This window comes from Aspergillus glaucus, assembly GCF_001890805.1.
Source record: "Aspergillus glaucus CBS 516.65 unplaced genomic scaffold ASPGLscaffold_9, whole genome shotgun sequence".
In the NCBI taxonomy this organism is placed as follows: Eukaryota; Fungi; Ascomycota; class Eurotiomycetes; order Eurotiales; family Aspergillaceae; genus Aspergillus; species Aspergillus glaucus.
In genome coordinates, this window is record NW_019170461.1 from 982,335 (window position 1) to 998,910 (window position 16,576).

Here is a 16,576-nt window from a genome sequence, read left to right on the forward strand (position 1 = left end):
AATTGGTTTCTGACAAGAAATAGAACCAGCACTGGGTGAAAGAGAAGAAAATAGTATTTCCATAACCTCTTTGTGCCTCCAGCCTCCTTTGTCTTGAACCCGATCTCTTCCGCAGTGAGTCCGGAGTCATCTTATTCCCATGACCTACATTGGTCGACGAGTGTAATTGATGGTTCGTGAGCCGGTTGTTGGAGTCTGACTGGGTTTCTTCAGACACTCGTCCGCAAAAGCGAGCGCATCCGTAACGAACTGGTCGATATCAAAATTTTCTGCGATGCCCTGTGCCTGAAGCTTCTGAATCGCATCCCTCGTCCAGCTAACGCAGTTCTGTTCTGGCACGGCATCCTTAATGGGTAACGGGACTGAATCAAGATGCGCCTGTATCTCTCCATCTGTAATCTCATTCGGCACCTTGCCAATCATCACCCATCCCAACGAGACGGCTGATTTGCAGCATGTCAACATTATCTTTCACCCTGAATAACCAATTTCGTTCCAGATTGCGGTCTTCGCCAGTGATAGGGTCAAGATCAATCGCGTCGGTAACATCGTAAGCGTTGCAACTGTTGCCGGCAGGGTATTTGATGAGAAGTCCCCAGTGGTATGCTGCAGGGCCCAGTCGCTGTCCGAGGGAGAACTTATCACGGTAATGTAAGGTGACGTACACTTGGCGCTTCCTTTTCGAGATTGGGAGGTATTTGCGAACGGAGGTCTGTATACTGCCTAAGCGCCATGTTATGTCAATAGATGCTCACAATATAGAATAACGTGAGATAGGTTTGCTTATTACCCATGATAATCGTAGACTTTTCCTCGTCGGTTGTCAGCTGTGATGTAATTATGCTTTTACTGTACGTCAAAGAAAAGGATGATGGTCTCTAATTCACTGACTTGTTGAGCAGATGACTACATTAGATCGAAACCTCCACTTCAATCCAATGACTTGTATGGCCCCATGGCCCCAAGTATATCCCGTCAGAATTGTTGTCCGATCTGATCAGCACCTGTACTTCCTCAACAGCACTATGCTTGTATCTGATACGTTGCCAAGCCACTCGAGTACATGCATATGCTATGACATCGAGCAGCACCGTTAGGGCGAATGTCATGGGAGTTTCTCCCCATCTCTCGTCTGGAACCCCAATCACAGCAGCTTCGATGATGTCTGGATGTTTCATGAGAATACTCTCCACGGCCACTGACGAGATATTCTCTTCACCTGGTATGGTCAGTATAATTCAGATATTGAACTTACGGTCCAGGGGGTTAAACTCACCACTAATTATAATGTCCTTTGCGCGGTCCAAGACCTGAATAGCCCCATCCGGATGCCACACTGTCAAATCACCCATATACATCCATCCTCCGGCAAAGAGCTTTTCTGTCGCTCCTGGATCCTTGTAGTATTCCTTAGCACACAGATTTCCCTGCAGGATAATCTCCCCGATCTCCAGCGCATCCTTGGCAACGCCAATCAGCTCACTGGCTTGATCACCCGAACCGGAAGCCCCGTAATCACCCCGTGACCTTGACGAGCTAATTTTGTGCACTTTTCTGCCGTAGGAAGCGTGTTCCACTCGGGCAGATGATATTCCATACCCACAGGCCTGTACGTCTCGGTCAATCCGTAAACATGGACGGGGTGCAAATTCAGACAAGTCATTTGCTCGAATAACACTGCGGAGGGAGGACTGGCCAAAACAGTGACTCTAACCGGGCGAGCAAGCTGCACGGCCTCCTTGGCGCAACGAAGTAATGTGTTGACGGCTGGGGCGGCGCAGAAGTGCGTAATGGGCTCTGTGCGCAACAGATGCCAGAGGTGAGGATAGTCAACCTTGCGGAGACAGTAATGCGTGCCTCGCACTGCTTTTATGGCCCAGGGAGATGTCCATCCTATGGTATGGAACATGGGGAGAATCCAGAGGTAGCCACATCGGTTAGGGCTCTGGTTCGGCTGAGACTCGACTACGTTACCCATTGCTGCCAGGTAAGCGCTGCGGTGAATGTATAGGACACCCTTTGGCCGTGATGTGATGCCACTCGTGTAGGAAAGTGCCAGCATTTCATCTTCATTCGGGGCTTGGGATTCAAGTCCTGTCCAGCCACGATCACCGTGTTGACGATAAAATTTGAGGCCTTCGCGAATTGCTTGAACGGTCCGTCGTCACCCCCTGCATCAATGTCGATGAGAACTGGAATGCTCGGATGGTCTTCATGGAAAGAGCCCAGCAAAGGAACGAATTGCACATCAGCAATAACGTGGTCGACCCCGGCATGCTCAAATATGTACTTGAAGTCATATGTTTTGAGATGCGCTATTGTAAACTAGATAAGATGCAGTCCTGGTGCATGGGCGTAACAGGACATCCGTACGACACCTGGATGTCGGACTCAGGGGTCTTTTGGCCCTCTGATCTGTTGCCACAAGCTCTCGAGGGCGCTACGATCCTAGGATATGGATTTAACACGGAGGTAGCTGGGGGAGCAGATGGGCCGAATTTTTTGAATGTCCAGGCAGATATGCTGGTGGCATGTCTAGGGTCGCATCGTAACGCAAGTACTCTGTCCCTATTTTCTTGATAATTGAACTAACGCAAAGGATACCTTTAGATAAACCACTGTGCCCGACGCCCGCTTGTATTCATATGTCACCTAGTGGGTGACTTGATTGTTAAGCGCATGCTAATTCAGTGTGATTCAACCAAGCATCCACACCTGGCGCATCGGCGTGCGATAAGCATCTCAACATATGGGCTGCTATTTCTAGGAACGCCACATACGGCAATCGATATGGAGTGTTTCGACATTCCAGATACCTTCGATGCTAATAGCGTGGACAATATCAACTCCCTTTTCTGCGAGATGATGGCATCTTACCGAATTTACTTTTTTTTGGGAGACCAAAGCCCTGGAGACGAATGACCGGTGACTCTTGGTGAGCGCAGCTTCGGCTGCTCCTTATGTGGACGGAACGGAGAGGTTGGGCTTGGATGGGGATCACTGAAATTATGAGGGATCTGCACGAGATAGGACACGCTGCGGCCATCAATCTGATCAATATATTGGCATTCCTCGAAGAAGAAGTACCGGTTGGTTTGATAAGCATGGCCCGAGATACATTGCAAATGCGTAGTGTTCGGGTCACTACCAGTACCATCCCCGGAGACCATCGAGGGATAGACGTCACTACAGGGGCCCTGATATGCCATGGGTTAGTGGAAAGGACCACAGACCAATATGGGAATAAGCAAAAACAATCGGATTCCGAAATTTAGTTGACAACAACAGTCGATGCCACTGAAAGGATCAGACTGCATGCTATGGTGCAGGATTTTTGTCGTAGCGAGTTGAAGTCTATGGATAACACTGCAGTCCTAGGTGATGAATCTATGGGGAATGTATGACTGGTGACTCGTCACAGCATCTAAGGTGTTTTGTGACTCTTTCAAGAGAGCGCAAGCCAGAATTGGGGCAATTGACCATCATGGCAGGCTGCATGATTATGCAGATTATAGACGACATAGTTCAAGAATTCTGAAGTATTTCTCCAGAAGATGAAAAATGGCCACAAATGATTTCCTCGAGGCTCATGCCGCGCTTACTGAAACAATGGCCAATATCAAAAGCAGCCTCGAAGCCCTCTCGGGAAGCCTGATGGAAAAAAAACCTTCCCGAATTAGCCTCACTAAGATCAGTATTTGAGTGGGCAGGCAGCCTGTGCTTGTCATTGCCATCTAATGAGAGTACTTCGCCAAAGCAGACTCCCATCTTGGGAAAAGCCAAACCCCTTCACGAGAACTCACAGGAGCTAACGACTTCTCTATGCAGCAATTCGAATAGGGATCGAAGAGGCTCGCAGGTGCCGGTTGTGACGCAGCAGTCATCTCGTAGTCTGACATCAGTGAGTAAGAATATTCCAATCAATGATACGATTACGGTGTCAGGACTGATGGGTGAACTCATGGAATGCAAGAAGCGTCAACCGCATTGCATCCCTGTGTTCAACTGGGTCCGTAATCAGTCGTAGCGAGTGTGCATCTTTTTCTTCTACAAAGTCGGACAAATTCACGCATCCTGCTTCAACATGGCTTGCGCAGCATTTTGAATCCGCGCGGCTAAGCAAGATGCAAGAGATTCCATACCAACAGAGTTAGGGCTTAATGCAACTCACTGATATGCGAAGAGAACCAAGTAGGAACATAACTACGTAACTCAGCATGGATAAAGGAAGGTTAATCAAGGATAGAAAATGGAAATCCATGAGCTTGCCGATTCTTCTACACTTTCTAGAAGTCATCTAATATATGTTGTGACAGGAAAATCTATATTCTTGACAACAGCATCATTTGAAGATTGGTACATCGAATCTTCTTTCCTGCTAGGCGCTTCAGATACCCTCCTAACCAATGTAATGATAATGATCTCATAAGATCGGCAAACAACAAAAGATAAAAAAAGAAAACGCCGATTCCTTCCTCAAGACGCCATGAACCATGAAATGCACCAAGGAAGCCATGCTGACGAATAAAGAAATACAAAAAGCGAATGGGAACCGCAAGGGAAGAAAAAGCAAAAAGGGCATGTTCCATCTTATCCCTGAACATCATTCACCAACCTCGTAAGCAATGCATAGCCGAAGATAACAGCCAGACCAATCCATATCTTATTGCGTTGCACCCAGGTCTGACCAGCCTCCCGTGCGACATGACCTCCTTCCATAACATTTCCGATTCTATTGCTAGTACCATAAGCACGCCTGCGCAGTGCAGTGGTCTCTGGAGAGCATTTGTTCGCTGTCGCATTCGGGTCGGGAATGAGTTGCCCAGTGGTCGAGTCGATACGGTTGTCCTTCATCCATTTCCAATTTTCTTGGTCCAGTTCCGGCCACTCAGTGCGAAACTTCAGTCCACCATCACCGGCCTTCACGTTGTTGATCCCCTTGGCTGTAGGTGTCACTCCCGGGGTGGCGTTGACGTGAGAGCCCCCACCAGTGGAGTTCCACCATCGCGATCGCGCCGCCAGCACCCTTCGTTCCGGCTCAGATGCACTAACGCTACCTGTGGTCATCTCCTCGCTCGTCATAAAAGAAAGAAGTCCGATAAGGATTGTCGACACCTCCCACGCAGGGTTGAAGGACTTAGGGTGGAAGTCACTGATGCTGAGGCAAAGTCGAGTAGACGGCTGGAATCGACCACTTGGGGTATGCATGCGAATCGCTGGGGGCGCGAAAGGATATTCGGGAGGGAACACTAGAGTACCCCAGTACTGCCCGTTCTCGTACGGTGTCCCCGGAGGACCGGTAAGGATGTAATGCCATCTTTAAAGAAATCCCGTTAGTCTCCAACTGGCAAAAGAAATGATGCGGCAATACTGACTCAAGAATGTTCGACTCTGAGGGGTGCGCAATGATGAATGGAGGGGGATTCTTTTGAATATTTTGGTATTCACGGGTGAGCTATTTCAATCGTCAGCACTGAACGGATCCTCATCTGATGGCTTGAGTATTAATTACCCGCTTATACGCTGCTTTGGTCGCCATCTTTGCTGGTGGTTATAGTTGTGAATCTCAACCGAATTGCGACAAGCAAATAAGACGAAAATAGCGGGAGAAAGAAAAAAAGAGAGGTAGCGAGCGGACCTGAAGCAGCGACAGTAGATAGTTTAATAGTCACGCAGTAACGGCGCTGACGGAGAAGGCGAATGGCCAGGAGGACCGGCAGTCACGTGCCCGCGGCTTCCTCCTCAATTTCGCAGCTCCGACGGAAGAAGGCATCATTATCCGAGAAAGCGTGCCCACGGTCTCTCTGGACCATTGCAGCCGTCGCAATGTCCTCTCCACTGACTGCCGAAGATGACGATGTATGTCATGCGCCCCTGCATTGCGCTGTTCTTTTTTTAAGTTTCTCCTAGCTAATGACGGTACGTGCTTTTTTATAGATCTTCGGGCGTCTCCAGCAGCGTGCGGATCCGAAGGTGCAGGAAGAGCAACAGCAGGCTATGAACGACCGGGTCCGAGCAATTTACCAAAAAGCTCAGACACGGCTCGGGGAATTGGTATGTTCTTTTCTGGGATCTCTATTTCACTCTATAAGAGCTTCCGGCTAACCGGTGGGATATGATATCAGATCGATCAAAACTCGACTCTCCCTTGTGCCGTCTCTTCGATTCAGGTCGTTAATGCACCCAACACGCGCCGAGGCTTCCTGGAGCGGATCTTCAACCCATTGTTGAGTGCAAATAGGAATAGGCCGTACTCCCTTGCTGAGGCCCTGCGAGAGGTCTCGGCACGCGCCGAAAAGCTCAGCAGATTCGGTTGGACCTACCTACGATCCTTTGGGTCGAATGATATAGCTAACATGATGTCTAGACCTCTTCCAAGAGCCAATCCAGGTATACCTTGACCAGAATCCGGACACGGACGTGAGGTCGGGACTCGCCAATATCGACGTTTACTTAGCGGCTAAAGAGAAATCCCGTCTTCTGTTGAAGACCGGAACCGACCTTGGAAATACGGAGGGCTCTGCTTATGGTAACCTTCTCTGGCGCAACGTTCTTGGTGGCGCCGAGACGTTGAACTTGAACGCTTCTTTGGGCACTAGGACAAGGTCGGCTTATCAGGCGGCCTTTGAAAGCCCTATCTTCAGTGACCCGGACTTCCGCTTTGAAATCGGCGGAATTGCCAGCTCTACCCAGAAGTCTTGGGCAAGTCATGAAGAGGTTGTCAAGGGAGGTTGGAGCAAGCTCCGCTGGCTGAGCCGGTCTGGACATCGCCACGAACTTGGTTACAATGGATTCTGGAGACAGATGACGGGCTTGGCTGAACAGGCATCGCCCACTGTTCGCGCAGATGCCGGAGACAGCGTGAAAAGCAGTGTCTTCCACAGCTGGGCCAACGACCAGAGAGATAACCCGTTGCTTCCCTCTCGCGGTTACTACGCCAAGACGTTTAACGAATTGGCTGGTCTGGGCCCATTGAAGGGCGATGTTTCGTTCTGGAAATCTGAAATTGAGACACAGGGGGCTCTGCCGATTCCAATCCCGTTCATGAAAGGCGACAGTGGCATCAGCTTCACCACTGGTTTCCGTGCTGGCATCCTCTACCCTTTAGGACTTGACTCCAAATCTCAGCCCCAGTTGTCTCGCGTCAATGACCGCTTCCTCCTGGGAGGGCCTACTGACGTTCGTGGCTTCCGTCTCTGTGGCCTTGGTCCTCATGATGGAACCGATGCCGTGGGAGGTGACGTGTATGCCGCTGGTAGTGCCAACCTGCTTTTCCCACTGCCCCGCGTTGGTGCTGAGAAGCCCCTACGTCTGCAAGCATTCGTGAACGGTGGTCGGTTGCTGCCCCTCCGGACCTCAAACCAGAGCACCCCTACCACCAATACGGAGGTCCAGGATGCCATGACTTCTACGATTTCGGAATTGGCGAATGAAATGCCTAGCGTCGCTGCTGGCTTTGGACTTGTCTATGCTCATCCAGTTGCGAGGTTTGAATTGAACTTCTCTCTTCCTTTGGGGTTGCGGAAGGGCGAAGAAGGACGAAAGGGGTTGCAGTTGGGAATCGGCATCAACTTCCTGTAAAAACATCTGTATTATGCAAAAGCTTAAACAAATTTCTGTAGCATTTAAATGTATTCTTCACTCTAGTCATCCCAGAAGCATGATTTTAATTGCATACAGTAGACAGACGGCGCTAAACCTTATTTGTAGTTAGTTAACGTAATCTATCACCGACCTGGCCAAATCACCGAGCTGGCCAGCTAAAATATCCATACAAAATGCCATATTTCAAACCATCATATCTCAACATTCATTTACTATCTTAGCTTCTGACATTAGAAACAGATTATCAGTGAGTAAAACTACCAGTGAGCCAATTTTTAAACGAATTATACCTGTACTCCTTTTTTAATACCCACCTTCAGCTCTTACGCCTATATTACATTGTAATTTATACTATCTTGATAACTAGCTTAGGAAATGGCTTCAAATTGATAACAATTATTATAGTAATGTCAAGAATATTAGGAATCAAATGGTTTAATCTGCGTCTACAAGGACGTTGAGATATGATGGTTTGAAAAATAGCATTTTGTATGGATATTTTAGCTGGCCAGCTCGGTGATATGGCCAGCTCGGTGATAGATTACGTTAATGTATATTATTAGTCAGACAATCGACGTTCGATCGTGTATTCCAACCTCTCCTCGATCTGTCCTTACGAAACAAACAATCGCCATAATAAAGATAGACTTGTCCAGCTCTCTGCAACCTTTACTTGAATACATCCAACTCTTCCAATCGCCACACATATCACCTTAACTCAGCGACCTTCCTCTCACCCTCTGGCCGCAATGGCCCAATACTACCCGCAACAGCAACCATACGGAGCCCAGGCTTCTGCGCAAAACCTCCAGTTCTTCCCTTCGTCTTACGGCTCTCTATCCGGACACACGACACCCTCTCAGGCAGCATATGGCGGCAGCTTCGGAACACCCCCTTACCCTTCTGCCCAGGCATATCCCGGGGGCGGGGGCGGTGGCTATGGGGGGTTTGGATCTCCGGCCGCGGGAGTGAGTGGGAGGATGGGCGAGCAGGGTGGATTGAGGACGGGATGGCTGGCTGCGTTTGGGACAGAGGGATATGATGGAGAGCCGCCACTGCTGGAGGAGTTGGGTGTTAATTTTGAGCACATCCGGACAAAGGTGAGTCGAGGGATCGCGCGAAGACATGCATGCAGGCACAATACCAGGAGCTGACCAGAAAAAAAAGACATTGACAGTCTTGAACCCGTTCGCTCGAATCGACCAACACCTCATGGACGATAGCGATCTTTACGGCGCCCTCCTCTACATCGTTCTCTACGGAACCTTCCTCCTCCTTTCCGGTAAAGTCTTCTACGGCTACATCTACGGCGTCGCAGTCTTCGGCACCGTCGCCCTACATCTTATCCTCAGTCTCATGTCCCCCGCCCTCGATACATCCGCAGGTCCCAACGCAGCAGATCCAACCAACTACGACCCGCATAGCAAACCGGATGATTCCACTGCCGTCGGTCACTTCTCCGCGACCTTGACATTCCCCCGGTCTGCCAGCGTGCTGGGATACTGTTTCTTGCCTCTTGTGATGACGAGCTTGATTGGCATCTTAGCGCCCATGGATACTATGTTCGGGTACTTGTTAACCACCGCTGCGGTGGGGTGGTGCACATACAGCTCTTCGGGGATGTTCTGTGCCGTCGCGAGGATGCGTGGTATGCGAGGGTTGGTCGCGTACCCGTTGGCGCTGTTTTATGTCGTCTTTGGGATCATGGGCATCTTCTCGTCGAGGGGGAGTGGAACGCTCGCTGCGAAGACAGGGGCTAGTTGATTGATGGTAGTGGGTGTTCTGTAATTATCTTTCCTTTGGTCGCTGTACCTGCTTGCCATGTATTATGGCGGCCCTTAATTAAAATATGCTATGGGTGGTTTGTGTTTGCCATCGCATACGCGATATTGGGGGACCTTTTTTGAAATGTCAATTAGCATGGGTTCTTTATATTAGCATTGATGAATATGACGAATACAAAGCTATCCTTGCATTCTACTACGGGTAGATTGAGAAGATCATGGGTCGAAAGATGTGGAGCTAATTATTCAAATATGTCCATATTGTATGCTTCGACTCTTGCTCTCATCACAAATGCATGCTTATCTTCATAATAATCGTCTAGAATCAAATACTCCGTATTCATTATATAGGATGCTCATGCAACCGTATCACCCCCATAACTTATGCAACAGCACGAACATCCTCCCCCTTCGCCGGAGCCCAATTATCCAACCACTCCTTCGCCTTGTCCAGATTGCCACTCGTAGCTTCAACAGCAGCAACGCACCAAGCCATATCATACGTCTTCCCGCCAGAAATCGCATCCCCCTCTGCCGCTAGCATTTTAGCCATAGTGCGGCGCTGCTGGCCAGTCTGGTCTGTACAGAAGAAGAATGGCGCGGTGTTGGGCGTGCTATCTGGCTGGAAGTTGACGGCGTTGATTAGTGGGCGTGTTGTAGTTAGGATGTTCGCGGCGCTCGTGGTTGGTGGTTGGATGTTGTTAGTGTTGTCGTTGGATTTTCCGGTCTTGCAGTACTCGTTCTGGCACCAGGGTTTCCCGCAGCCTGTCATCATTTGCGAGAGGTATCGGCGCTCGATGCGGCGGCGGAGTGCCTTTCCGTCTGGATCGTAAGTGTCGACGTATAAGGGTCCGAAGCAGATGCTACACAGGCCTAGTGAGTCGTTCTCCACGCCTCCGCTGCGTGCATCCAGCGTACGGCCGCAATTCTGGTTTAAACAGATGCGAGGTGATGGCCGCGATAAGCGTTCCAGATCGTGGTGGCGCAGGTGTGTGTTCATGTCTCGTAGTCGGATGATCTTGTTGCATAGATGGCATTCCGTAGTACGTCCTCCGTCGACCAGCTCATGTGGCGTAAGGCCTGAGAGCAACACTTCGGGATCAAGTAAATCAGGCTCTGACTCGCCTTGCTGGGGGACCACGAGGTGACAAAATTGACATAAAATTGGCTTTCCGGGGCAGACAGTCGTACGATGTTGGGCCAGTCTTGGAAGACCTTCCGCCTCGAATCCACAAACTGAACACGAGCACGTTTTGTGAAATATCTTGTCGTGACTTTCCTTACTTGCGGCATCATTGCCATAGGAATCATCATGCTCGCAATGCCAGTGGTTTTGCCATTCCGGGGACCTCTTCTGGAAGACGTTGCGGCATTGGGGACAGACCGCGTTGTTCCGGAAGCAGAAGTTCTCATGTAGGACTAATGTCCTCTGAGGCACCCATTGTAGACAGTTTTTGCATTGTACGTCTCCAGGGTCCTGAGGGCCCGACTCGTCTTCTTCCTCGACCTCTTCTGAATCTGAAGGGTTCACCATGATGCGCAATTTGTACAGCACGGGCATCTTCTGACCCGCATCTGTCGCATCTCCTGTGGAGGAAGGGAATGCATGAGCAGATACATACACGGATTCTGCTCCTTCCAGCTCGACATTGGTCGATGCGATCTTGATCCGTTTGGACGGTCGACTCGAAAAGTCACCAAAGACATGCTCATCGTCCCTGGGCCGGTTCCGTTGGCGAGAAGAGAAAGGGCTGACAAAAAGAGAGACACTGGTATCATCATCCAAAACGTCAACTTCGACCGCGATAGTGTCGTCGCTATTCCAGTCACAAAACTCATAATCGACATACTCCCCAGGTACTACCTGGCCTGTGACTGTCTCTCCCAGGCCGAGTACGCCTCCAATAGAGCTTCCTCCTTGGCTCCCCGGAGCACGCGATGCCTTTTCCAATCGCTTCCGTAACGTCTCTTTGGCTTGCTCTTCTGTTAAAGCCAGTATATCCACTTCTAGATCTGTATCGACGACGCAGATCCCGTCGCCCTGAGGCTCCATCCTATCAACTAGAAACCTGAACGACTCATTCCGTCCTCCAGATACAGCAAGGACCTCGCCGGTAGTTAATGTTGTGAAGTTGTCGCGCAAGTACCGTTCCAGCAATGCCTTCCAGTCTTCCGGATCGTAACCTGCCTCGAGTGGCCGGAGGCGAACGTAGGTACCTTTCGGCAACTGCTTCGCATGTACCGTAACAGTTGGGCCTTGGGTCTCTACCCCGTCCGCAGCTCCAGCCTGCTGAGTATCTGATGCCCCGCCGTTGGTCTGCGACTCCTCGATCCCCAGCGCGTCCCGAAGAAACGCACTAAGACCAACCTCATTCTCCGATGCGGAGAACTCCCGAATCCCAGCATATATTACGCGACCATTCTGAGGGTTCACGACGCGGAACATCAGCGGATGAGGGAGTTGGTGTTGGCGATCTACGTCGTGCTCGCGGGCTCGCGATTCGGCGTCAAAGGTATGCGGGTTGAACGGGTCGAACGTGCGGGTGTGTGTGCGCGCGGCTCGCGGAGAGACCTCCTGGATGGGGGCGACTGCAAGCAATTCCTCGAGGGCGCGTTGTGGTAGTGTGATCTTATCGCCGGGCAGTCGCGGGGTCTGTGGTGGCGGGGTGACGGTGAATTGCGACGACCAGCGCAGGGAGTCTTCGACACCAGCCATCATGTGAGGGGAAGATGGAAAAGTGGTGACGGTATGAGAAGGTGGGATCTTCTTGGGGGGTGTTGTCGAAACGGCATCTTTAAACATTCGAACTGCTGCAGGGAAGCATTGCGTGCCTTCTCGAAGATACCGCCCGCTGTCAGCGGAGAATATCGCCGCCGCAGCTTAAAAATCAAGACCGGTCTACTTTATAGTTACCAAAAACGTCATTTTGTCGTGAAATGATAGGAGTTTTGATTCCCAGATGTGCTTTGTACTGAATCAAGAAATATATACAAAATGGTATCAACGCAAATTCGCATACGCTTACGCCAGCTGAATTGACATCAAACAAGAAAGACAAAAACCCAAAAAAAAAAAAAAACACGTCGGAATGAGAGATATACGCAGGCGTGCAAACACTCGTCTCCACACCGGTACACTCGAGAACAAGAATAGGGTTATGCATGGGACAAATTTGATTGTTGACAGAATCAATAGATGCCCCTCAAGCGATGGCGTGCGCTTGTATTGCACCAGTCACACTGAAGGCAGTTAGTATTCGATCTTCCGACCTGGCCGGATGAGATTTGGCTTACTATATGGTCAGAGCAACCCTCGTTATGTTCAATACAATATTCACCACGGCAGTTCTGGCACTTTCGTTCGACTTCGATCTTGCAGCTCATACACTGTCATCTCATCGTTAACGATCAGTTTCATCATGACATGCGGGATAAAGTCACTTACTGTTGGACCGCATTCCCAGCAGTCTTTGCTAACACCGCGCTCGAGCTCCTGCTCCGGCAATGGACTAGCGCTGCCACTTGCGCTATGAGACCCCTGGACTGCCGTTTGATGCGGCGAGAGATTGACCCTGATCCGAACCGGCTGGGGCAAACAGTCGGAACAGAACCACTTGCTGCAGCGGTGGCACCGACGATCGGTCATGCAGTCCGTGCAACGGGCAATAAAAACCGGGCTCTCGTCGGAGTACAGGACGGGACGCTTCGCAGCCTTGATCGAGGACGAATGGAGAGGAACGGGGGCTAGTAAAGGAAAGTTCTCAAGAGCGGACTGGCCCCAGATAGTCGGACCCTCGGGACAGGTGTTACAGCCATCACAACCCTGGGGTCCTAGGGCTACCGTGGCAATGGCTGGCCCCAGTGATCGACCTTCTGACTGGTTTGTGTTCGCAAATAGGTCGTGTCTAGGCCCGCGACACAAGACTGCATCAAAGGCAATGATGCCTTCGCACTTTTGAATGGTTTTCGCCCATTCCTCGTCAACGTTGTTCTTGAGTAATTGGCCGGATGGACGGTACCAGGCGTTCTGTACCTGGGACTGGGCTAGTTCCGGAGCGGACTCCGCTGACGGAGGCGTGGCACTAGACGATTGACATCTGGAGCCCCACCAGTCACGATACCGAGGTCGCACAGGGGCGCTAGGTTGGCTCTCCATGGGGGTAAAGTGGTAGATGGCCTTGACTCGTGGGGTTCCTGGGGGGCGCGTTGGCCGTACTGAATACTGGAGGGCCTGCATCAGTTTCCGCTCGTTGAGGTGTTGGCAGTCCCTGATTGACAGAATGTTGACATTGAAACGGTCCGATAGCACGATATCGCCGACTACATCAGCCGGAACGGAAAGACCATCCAAAATCAAGGTTCGCACGCCTTGGAGGATCGATCGCCGTGCTAATTTTTCAAAGATACCCCTCAAAGGCGCTGCATAGAACTCATCTTCTGTCACCATGTCTTCGTCCATGGGCACACTCGCAGCAGCACCCGATGGAGCGACCTGGGCGCCGCGACATTGGGTGAGGTCGAGGTGGCGAAACACATAGGGCGTGTCGAGAACCATTGACCGGATAAAGTGTGAAGTCGACGACAGAGCCAGCAGCGATGAGGCACCCAGATATGGAGCCATATGATCAAGGATCAAGCCATTGGACAGCACATCCACGAGCGAGGCCCGTTTGGGCGGCATCACAGTCACGGCACATGGTGGCTGCTCGACGTCACTGTCCTCACTGTCAGATGCCACCTCTTGCACCACCGGCACCAGACCGATTTCTTTGGCTGACAAACGACGGGAGCCATAGAAATCTGGGGCTCGTGTGATGAGATGTTGGCGATAAGCAGTCATGGCCCCGATGGCCAACTCGTCCCGCTGGATAGCTGTCGCAGCAACATGCGGTTGAATTTCCTCGAGAGCGGCCTTGGCCTTGACGAGCTCCGTCTCAAGTAGATCGATAGTAGATTGGAGAACAGCCGGCATGGCTTTGTTGTTACCGGGATCGATAGCAGTGACCAATGTTGACCAGAATTCTGTCTGAGCCATGACCAGCTACGGGAGTAGTAGCCAAATGGATAGCAGATGATGTGATTCTTTTCAAGGGGCTGGGGCAATGTTTAGTACTTAAGACCGTTCAGTACCATTTAGGCGATCACGATGGATCAACTCACCGAAATAAGCTATTTTAGCTAGTATACCTCCGTATTATTTATTGTACGAGTGGGAACAGTGAGAATGAGTTCAATGGAGAAAGAATTAATGAAGAAAAAAGGAGGAAAAGGGCCCCTGGAGAATAGAGCCGATATATGGAAACTATGACTCTATACAATTTGTATGGAGATACCGGTGTACAAGTAGTAGTTGTAGATCTAGTGGACTGACCGGTAACGGATAAGTTTATATACTTGTAACACGATGACCTCACCCCGGACAATGCATGCCCCCCTCGGACTTATAATAATTTCTTTTTCTGTCTGGGGGGGACATACATAAGTCCAACAGCAGAATGCAGATGGGATGGATGCTGATCTGGCGGCCTTCAATTAGCTGAACAAAAGTGGGAGGATAAGGATACCGTGCTGTAATTTACAATACACGCCCAAAAAAGGAAGAATACATGCCCCACTGACGCCGAGATGCTGGAAAAGATCCGCAGGTCACGCGCTTGGCGGCTTCTATTCAGTATCCTAGGTATATACCCCTAATACAGAGTAACACACTATGCACTTGCTAAATCTATCATATTTCAACATAGTCTAATCCAGCCCCTGCACTGCATACACAAATGCCACGGCAGATCACAGCAGGCTTATTGGTTCTTGGCTACTTGGCAATTCTTGACCATTTCAGATCCGCCAAGTGCCAAGCCTGCTGTGTGCATAAGCCAAAAAAATGCAGGCGATCAGATGACCTCGTACCATGATAGTAGTGCTTTGTACATAATGGGATAACGACATTCCATTACTCGAATACTTCAACTCATCCAAGTCCGATACGGAGTACATACTCCGTAGTGCTCTCTCCCATACAAACCCCGGACTGAACCACCGGGATCCATTCTCCGAATACTAATCACTTCGTACTCCACACACTGCCTCTCAATGCCAAGTGCTAACCATTCACATGCAAGTAGTCCGTGAGCATGTTCCCCGAATCCCTCCCCCCCCTCCTGTCGGCAGGAAGCCGATGTTTCTCTTGGTCTTGCTCCGCCGCCTCCGGGATGGTTACTGTAACGGAGTACGGAGAGCGGAATATTGGTCTGCAGATCCCGACCAAGACATTGATGCCACACAGAGTCCTCACTGCCCCCTCTCCCTCCTCCGGGTTATCAAGATCGACGGGGAACAGCGCATTCTGCCTAGTACTCCGCACAGGACAGAAAGTCCTTTGTGCCCAGATTACAGAGTAACTTGGGTGACGCCAGAAAGGCCACACAATGTCTTGGCTCTTGATGCCGTTCTTATGGCTTCTGTATCACTCTCTGTGTTATGTAGGGTTTTTGCTTCTCAAGTGGCCTGTCAATTTTAAATAAGTATAGTGTAAATACCCTATTAAACATCTATAAAACTACTCTATAAATACATATTCACATCCCTTTCAATTTATAGCTCCCAACTCCTTCCTCCATCTCCTCAAGTGGCTCCGAATGTACATCGGAATGTTCTATTGCCGCTTCGCTCTCTCCATGGTCATGTCTTGCATCGATATATGTCAGCGGGCTGAGAAGCCAGAAAGGCAACATATCATCCTGGAGAAACCAAAGACGACCATTGGGCGGCGAACTCGTCGTCTGGGTGAAAGAAATATGGGGTATGTATGTACGATGAGGTATGATAACGCAGCAATGATAATACATGAACTATTCAAGGCCGGACACGCTTTCTTAAAGATACGGGTTGACAAACGTGCCAGCCTGTAAGCGTGCATAAGCAATACGCAGACAAAGAGCCGTGCATCGCTTCGCTTGTGCTGGCGTCAGTTTTCTGATATATCCAATTGGAGGTATCGCCATCGGTTTTGACGTTCAGGGAAGAAGCTGTTGCTTCTCTCATTCGGGAAAGATTCTGGCACTGCCGGACTCTTCTGTGCTGATACCCAAAGCCTATAATAAAGGATCAATACAAGGCAGCCATAATGGTATTGCATATGCAGAGTACTCGGTACACATTTTACCCATTGGTTTGAGGACACACGTCAT

General features: G+C 50.2%; 6 protein-coding genes across 6 annotated transcripts; 2 read left to right on the forward strand and 4 right to left on the reverse strand.

Annotated features, from left to right (window-relative positions):
* Positions 1-80: 80 nt before the first annotated feature.
* Positions 81-730, reverse strand: ASPGLDRAFT_46803 (uncharacterized protein). Its single transcript, XM_022546529.1, has one exon. The coding sequence runs from the start codon at positions 463-465 to the stop codon at positions 145-147; it is 321 nt and encodes a 106-aa protein (XP_022401577.1). The 5' UTR covers positions 466-730; the 3' UTR covers positions 81-144.
* Positions 731-1,100: 370 nt separating this feature from the next.
* On the reverse strand, positions 1,101-2,557 carry ASPGLDRAFT_1517172 (uncharacterized protein). The gene is made up of 2 exons (XM_022542288.1): positions 1,277-2,557; positions 1,101-1,219 (listed from the first exon to the last, which is right to left on the reverse strand). Exon 1 carries the CDS (start codon positions 2,060-2,062, stop codon positions 1,475-1,477), a length of 588 nt encoding a protein of 195 aa, XP_022401578.1. The 5' UTR covers positions 2,063-2,557; the 3' UTR covers positions 1,101-1,219; positions 1,277-1,474.
* On the forward strand, positions 2,332-3,066 carry ASPGLDRAFT_46804 (uncharacterized protein; the record flags this gene model as incomplete). Its single annotated transcript, XM_022546530.1, has 2 exons — positions 2,332-2,553; positions 2,611-3,066. 2 exons carry the CDS (start codon positions 2,335-2,337, stop codon positions 2,920-2,922), a joined length of 531 nt encoding a protein of 176 aa, XP_022401579.1. The 3' UTR covers positions 2,923-3,066.
* A 1,524-nt stretch (positions 3,067-4,590) lies between these two features.
* Positions 4,591-5,539, reverse strand: ASPGLDRAFT_35332 (ubiquitin-conjugating enzyme E2; the record flags this gene model as incomplete). Its single annotated transcript, XM_022544548.1, has 3 exons — positions 4,591-5,317; positions 5,376-5,455; positions 5,513-5,539. 3 exons carry the CDS (start codon positions 5,537-5,539, stop codon positions 4,591-4,593), a joined length of 834 nt encoding a protein of 277 aa, XP_022401580.1.
* A 287-nt stretch (positions 5,540-5,826) lies between these two features.
* sam50 (SAM complex subunit SAM50) lies at positions 5,827-9,369 on the forward strand (the record flags this gene model as incomplete). Its single annotated transcript, XM_022549010.1, has 7 exons — positions 5,827-5,859; positions 5,938-6,054; positions 6,126-6,312; positions 6,368-7,577; positions 8,011-8,014; positions 8,328-8,705; positions 8,773-9,369. The coding sequence occupies 7 exons, from the start codon at positions 5,827-5,829 to the stop codon at positions 9,367-9,369; spliced, it is 2,526 nt and encodes an 841-aa protein (XP_022401581.1).
* A 3,173-nt stretch (positions 9,370-12,542) lies between these two features.
* On the reverse strand, positions 12,543-14,892 carry ASPGLDRAFT_46810 (uncharacterized protein). Its single transcript, XM_022546531.1, has 2 exons — positions 14,550-14,892; positions 12,543-14,483 (listed from the first exon to the last, which is right to left on the reverse strand). The coding sequence occupies exon 2, from the start codon at positions 14,422-14,424 to the stop codon at positions 12,724-12,726; it is 1,701 nt and encodes a 566-aa protein (XP_022401582.1). The 5' UTR covers positions 14,425-14,483; positions 14,550-14,892; the 3' UTR covers positions 12,543-12,723.
* Positions 14,893-16,576: the final 1,684 nt, after the last annotated feature.

Coding starts and splice junctions, on each gene's coding strand:
- ASPGLDRAFT_1517172 (XM_022542288.1), bottom strand. CDS start 2,062: ATGCTGGCACTTTCCTACACGAGTGGCATCACATCACGGCCAAAGGGT.
- ASPGLDRAFT_46810 (XM_022546531.1), bottom strand. CDS start 14,424: ATGGCTCAGACAGAATTCTGGTCAACATTGGTCACTGCTATCGATCCC.
- ASPGLDRAFT_46803 (XM_022546529.1), bottom strand. CDS start 465: ATGTTGACATGCTGCAAATCAGCCGTCTCGTTGGGATGGGTGATGATT.